This window comes from Rousettus aegyptiacus, unplaced genomic scaffold, assembly GCF_014176215.1.
Source record: "Rousettus aegyptiacus isolate mRouAeg1 unplaced genomic scaffold, mRouAeg1.p scaffold_m13_p_14, whole genome shotgun sequence".
In the NCBI taxonomy this organism is placed as follows: Eukaryota; Metazoa; Chordata; class Mammalia; order Chiroptera; family Pteropodidae; genus Rousettus; species Rousettus aegyptiacus.
In genome coordinates this window covers 40,352,528-40,358,527 of record NW_023416289.1, presented here as the reverse complement: position 1 = coordinate 40,358,527, position 6,000 = coordinate 40,352,528, and the positions used below count along the sequence as shown (strand labels likewise).

Here is a 6,000-nt window from a genome sequence, read left to right as displayed (position 1 = left end):
ATCTGAGTAAACACCTTGAAGTGAGGGGGCCCGGAGGGAAGAACATTTCAGGCAGAAGAAATGGCCGGGGCAAAGGCCCTGATGTCAGAGTGTGCCTGGTGCGGGTGAGGATGAGCCAGGAGGCCAGTGCAGTGGGACAGGGAGTGAGAGAGAGAGAAAGAGCAATAGGAGATGAGTTCACAGGTGTGTGTGTGGGGTGGAGGATAATATAGGGCCTCGTGGACTTTCAGGGAGATGGCAGCCGTGATGGAGTTCTGAGCGGAGGCTGAGTGTGATCTGACTTACTAGGTGTGCACAGGATCCCTTCTGGCTGCTTGTAGGGAAGAGACTGTAGGGGCTGGGAACAGAGAGAGCAGTGAGCGGACCGCTGCACTGGTCCAGCCCGATTGCTGGTGACTCGGCCCCATCACAGGCTCAGCTGAGGATGCGCAGGCTTGGAAAGGCAGTGGCTGCAGCTGGGTCGCTCGCAGCTCAACTCCCACTGCACGGAACACAGAGCTTCCGTAAATATTCGTGAAGTGACTGGTAGGTTCCACGTCTTGAGTTTTGCCTGTATTAAGCCCTGTGCTGGCCACTTATAATAAAGACAATCTTACAAAATCCTCAGGACAACTCTGTCGGCTGGAGTTTGAAATAATTCCCGCTTCGTAGCTGATGAAAAAGAGGCTCCGAGGGGCTGCTTCTGGTCATGTCGTAAGTGGCAGGGCGCGGGCTTGACTCCAGCTTCCTGATCTTACAGGGTTCGGAGCGGCAAAGCCAGCTTGTGCAGCACCCTGCATTTCCAACGCACCTGCCCAGGTGAGGCGTGCTCAACGCGCATGCGCCCAGACGTATTTAAAGCGCCGCGCGTGGGGTCCTTGTTCCATCAGGAAGGGGTGGGCTCTCTGTTTCGCCCCTGACGCTAGTCTGAAGGATGCTGGTGAGATGCAAGAACCGGGGTCCCACCTCCCGCCTAGGGTCTCCCTGCAGGCGCTGACCTCAGCCCGTCTCCCCTGCAGAGTCCGGCTGCCTCCCTCGACCCAGAGCCTCTGAGCGCCGCGGTCCCAGATGTCGTCTCCGCGGGCACGAGCGCTTCCCTAAGACGCCCGGAGAGGCCCTCGGGGTCGTGCGCGCCTCCGGGGCTGGAGGAGGCGCTCGGCACGCTGGGGCTGCAGGGGGAACGCGAGTACGCCGGGGACATCTTCGCCGAGGTCTTGGTGAGGGGGCCCGGGAGGGATCCACCGGAAGGCGGGCCGCCCCAAGCCCCGGAGGGTAGCGGAGCTGGGCGGGTTAGCCGAAGCCAGAGCGGCCGGATTCGCCCAGGAGCCCACTCGACAGGCAGTTCTGAACTCCCTCCCTGCCAGTAGTCTGTCTCTTCCCGTCCCACTGACTTCCCAGCCCCGCCTCAAGTTCGTGGATTGGGTCCCCCCCCACCCCCGCACAGTTACCCTCGAATGCTCTTCTCTGTCCTCCCCAACCTGTTTGCAGCCCCTCCTTCGATATCTCAGAGCTCCTCGTTCGTCACTTCTATTCGTTTAAAAAATATTTAGCGATTTATTAACGAGTGTTTTAGAGCATGTTCTAGGCACTGGGGATGCCGTGATGAGCAACATAGACAGTCTGTCCCCAATGCAGGGAGACGAGCAAGCAAATGTAGGTGATAATTTTAGAACGACCACGAAGACCAAAACACAGGCCGTTGGTAGTCCCACAGACATCTGTTTGAGACAGGCACTGTCAGAAGGAACACCGAAGGGACAAATTTAACGTGAGCGTCTCTTCCGGGCCATGTCTCCGTTAGAAACCTAGATACAGTGGCATTGGGACAGAAATCCCTGCCCTGTGATGTCTGCAGCCTAGTGGGGCAGACAGACAAAACACGCAAGGAAACACCTGCTCTCTCCAGACTGAAAAGTACTTTGAGGGAAATAAGGTGATGAGATAGGAGTATGGGTAAAGTCGGGGAAATTTTAGCTGAGACTGGAAGGACTGAGAAGGAGTCAGCAATGCAACGCACCGGGAAAGGACCACTTCAGGGGGAGTGGTCCTGAGGTAGGAATGAGCTTGGCAGAGCCGGGGACCAAAAGAAGCCTGGTGTGGCTGGAGTGTGACTCGAGAGCACAAAAAGGTGATGTTAGAGCAGGGGCAGGGCCTGAGAGAGTCTAAAAGAAATTAGGATTTTCTCCCGAGGGTACTGGAAGCCCAGGAAGGGTTTTGAGCTGGAGAGCTCCTTGGCCAGGTTCGTACTTTGATAAAGACCCTTCTGGGTGCTCTGAGAGTTGGTGACCATGAACAGAGTCTGAGGACCCAGGGGGAGATGCCCTGGAGGTCCTGTGGCCATGGGGGCTGCAGACTGGAGAGATGGGTAAGGAGGCGACCAGAAAAAAGTCCAGGGTTCAAGAGCAGCACGTCTGGAGTTGTTGGAGGCCAGTTTGGGTTTGGCACTCATGTCTTGTCCAGCTGGTGCGGGGATGCTGCGGCTAGCGCTAGCGCTCAGGAGAGAAGCCGAGGTACAGGTGCGGAGAGTGAGGCCGTCCCTGCCCAACCCCAGGTGTGCCGTGCGCCGCCCCGGAGGGCCCTGCCCCGCACCGTGACCCCGGAGATGCGCGCGCTGGTGGTGGATTGGCTGGTTCAGGTGCACGTACGTACCGGGGAGAGGGCGGCGCTGGGTCTGCGTCGCAGCCTGGCGGTCACCCGTACTTTTCCCCAGGAGTACCTAGGCCTCGCAGGGGACACGCTCTACCTGGCCGTGCACCTGCTCGATTCCTACCTGCGTGCGGGCCGAGTGCGCCTACGTCATCTGCAGCTGCTGGGCGTGGCCTGCCTGTTCGTGGCGTGCAAAGTGGAAGAGTGCGTGCTTCCCGAGGTACTTCCGGGGTGGGGCTGGGAGGGTGGAGCCCTTACTACTCGCCGCAGTCCCAGGATGAACGCTTACTGTGTTGAGCACTGTGCCCAGCGAGCTCTTTAAATCATCTCGGAATCTTAGCAGACCTGTATAAATTCAGGGCTATCAATGTGTCCCTTTAACAGAGAAGACTGAGGCCCAGAGAGAGGAAGACACTTGCCCAAAGTCAGCAATTGGGACTTGGACTAAGTCTCGAATAGTTACAGTAGTTATAATTTTTCTTGAGTAAATACAGTTAAAATGACTAACCGTAGTGCTTCAGCAGAAGTGCGTGGTGAAGCAGGAGCAATACCGTCCTTTTACAGAAGAACTGAGTCTTAGAACGCTCCCGCGAATATCCATGTAACAGTGCGTAAATGGTGGAGTTTGAACTCGAACCCAGGTCTTTCCGACTCTGAAGCCTCTGTTTTCCGCGACTTCCAGACAACAAATCATTGGCTCCATTTTACAGACTAGGATACAGAAGTCCAGAAATGGGACGGAACCGATCCCAAGTGCTCCATGGCACGGAATAACAACACCTTTTTCTCCACAATCCGCAGCCCGCCTCCCTCTGCCTCTTGGGCGCTGGCTCCTTCTCACAGGCCGAGCTTCTACGCGCGGAGCGCCGTGTCCTGAGCCGCTTGGATTTCCGGCTGCACCACCCAGGTCCGCTCCTCTGCCTTGGGCTACTCGCTGCTCTGGCCAGGAGCAGCCCTCAGGTGAGCGGGGCGGGGGCGTGGCCTTCACGGACTTGGGGCGCGGCCTGCGGAGCTAGGGGCGTGGTCTGCTAGTCTACCTCCGGCATTGGCAGGTGATGCTACTTGCTACCTACTTCCTGGAGTTGTCCCTGCTGGAGGCCGAGGCCGCTGGGTGGGAGCCGGGTCGCCTTGCAGCTGCAGCGCTGAGTCTGGCGCACCGCGTGCTTGACGGGGCGGGCTCTGGGATGGAGCCGGCATTTTACAGGTACGGACACGGCGGTGGGCCTCTCCACTCTCCTGAGAGTCGGTGACTTCAGAGATCTGCCTTTCTGGTTGCTGTGTTTACCATCACAGAGAATGAGAAACAATTATGGAGAAGGGGCACGATGACACCTAGACTTGACTTTTCTGAGTGTAGGGGAGAATGGTGTGTTTGCCTAGCGGAGTGGGGAGGGGGGAGGCGGATCCCATTTGCTTTTCTCTGGGCACGTCTGAGAGAATGGGGGTGTTTATCCAGATCTGGGGACTCTTAATCTTATCCAGGGTGTGAGATAAGATCTCCCCAGGCCCAGAAGATGCTCTCACTGCGTTCCGGGGTTGAGAATGAGAGGTCCGCCAGCCTCAAGTTTCCTGGCTCACTAGCCGCGAACGGGGCGTCCCTTTAGCTGCTAGAGCTCCCACCTCCTTGTTAACGACACCACCGAGGGGCAGAGTGAATCATCTTTGCTCCCAGCCCGTGCCCCCTGCGTAGAGCTGGATGCGTGCTTGTCCTCATCCCCACTCCTTCCCTCCCCGAGGGCTCTGTCGCTCCTCAGCTCCTTCCAGGCACTCTAGATGAGTGTCCGACCTCGAGAGAGCCCCCGGGCAGTCCCCAGGGACGCAAGTCATCGCATCTTCTCGGCCTCCAGTCCGCAGCTCTGAGGACAGGTCATCTCCACCACTTCCTCTGCGTTCACCTCATTTCTCCGTTTCCCCGACGCAGCCCCGCGGAACTGGGCAGTCTCGAGCCGTGCATGGCCCGCGCCGCGCTCCGAGGCCCTGCACCCGGCCGCGCCGCGATCTTCCTCAAGTATGCGCGGCCCCAGCGCCATGGAACCAGCCTTGCCGCCGCCCGTCTGCTCCGCCGCCCCCAGCCGGGGCCCCGCTGAGACCCTATCAAAAAAGATTCCGCGTGTGTCCGCATCCCACTTCAATAAAAGAGTTTTTATTCCAAGCACTCTCTGTCCTCATTTGTTGAATTCCAGCCCCTCTCTCGCTTTTGATTGGTCACTTTCCGGGCCTCGCTTTTCTCTGATTGGATGTCCTCACCAAGTTCCTTAATGGATGCGAATTCCGAACTCTTCCGCGAGGGGGCACTGGCGGGCTTCTCAGCAAGCGCTGCTCAGCCGGCTCAAACCCTGATCCCAAGCGCAAATCCCTTCGGGAGAGGTGTACAGAGATGCTAAGAGGAAAATCGTAACACAAGCTGAGTGACCCTTGGCCTCAGAGTTGGGAAGAATTTAGGAGGGATGGGAACTGTGGGAAACTGAAAATGCCCGTCCCAGTCATGAATGTTACCTGGATGTTGCCAGATTTTCAGATTTTATTCAAGTGAAGATGAAAATCTGCACTTTCATAAATATCTCTGCTTTTATATGTTGGATGCTAATTCAACATTTTTTAGTGGTTGCACAAATACAACACATCACGTAATGTGACCTGCGAGGGTCATTAGTTTGTAACAATATAGATCTTTGATGACAAGAATTTGGAAAATGGGACCTGATTTACTTAACCTCATTGAGATGTGATGAGGTTGTAAGTTAACAAACTTGTAAAGCTTTAGGGCATTGCCTGATACCTAGTAGGTGTTTCGAAAGTGCTAGCACCGCGTTCTATCAGGATTGTGAGTCAGGACAGTGGTCCCCGGTTTCTACCTAGCCCCTAGCACCTAGCCATTTAAGTAGGTGTTCAGAAAATATGTTATGAATCTGTGGATCTCCACGTTTTAAATTAAAACAAAAACATGCCTGAGGTGCAGAAAGGTGACCTCACTTCTCTGGAATTCAACCTCAGGAATATTAGACCCTTAACCAAGCCAGGTTTGGAGGTGCAGAGAGGAGGAAGTTTCTGCCCTTGAGATGTTCAAGGAGGACCAGGGATGGGGGAGAGAATCACTTGGCAAAGTACAATAAGAGATAGAAGCAGATACTGTATTGGGATGGAAGGTGCCCTGTTCAGGTTTGGGCCTGTTGGTTGGACCTCCCGGGAGAGTATATGCAGTGGTAGAGGGAGAGGACAGTGGAAATACAAACTTGGTGCTTGGGACTGAGACACAAACTAGGGTCTTGTGGGGATGGGAGAGTGTCAATAAAGTTACTCACTCACTCACTCACTCATTCACTCACTCATTTAACAATCGTATACAGATACTGACTCAGAGCCAGGCACTTCTGA

At 55.7% G+C, this 6,000-nt stretch overlaps 1 protein-coding gene across 3 annotated transcripts; it reads left to right on the top strand.

Annotated features, from left to right (window-relative positions):
* Positions 1–893: 893 nt before the first annotated feature.
* Positions 894–4,773, top strand: CCNP (cyclin P). 3 transcript variants are annotated; one of them, XM_036231653.1, is made up of 6 exons: positions 894–919; positions 999–1,196; positions 2,690–2,845; positions 3,427–3,585; positions 3,678–3,829; positions 4,547–4,773. In XM_036231653.1, the coding sequence occupies exons 1-6, from the start codon at positions 914–916 to the stop codon at positions 4,710–4,712; spliced, it is 837 nt and encodes a 278-aa protein (XP_036087546.1). In that variant the 5' UTR covers positions 894–913; the 3' UTR covers positions 4,713–4,773. The 3 variants fall into 3 exon arrangements, with proteins under 3 accessions (XP_036087546.1, XP_036087545.1, XP_036087544.1); XM_036231652.1 differs by having other exon boundaries at positions 2,531–2,845; XM_036231651.1 differs by lacking the exons at positions 894–919; positions 999–1,196 and having other exon boundaries at positions 1,925–2,845.
* Positions 4,774–6,000: the final 1,227 nt, after the last annotated feature.

Coding starts and splice junctions, on each gene's coding strand:
- CCNP (XM_036231651.1), top strand. CDS start 2,297: ATGCCCTGGAGGTCCTGTGGCCATGGGGGCTGCAGACTGGAGAGATGG. Junction 2,846..3,426: donor AAGAGTGCGTGCTTCCCGAG/GTACTTCCGGGG, acceptor CACAATCCGCAG/CCCGCCTCCCTCTGCCTCTT. Junction 3,830..4,546: donor ATGGAGCCGGCATTTTACAG/GTACGGACACGG, acceptor TCCCCGACGCAG/CCCCGCGGAACTGGGCAGTC.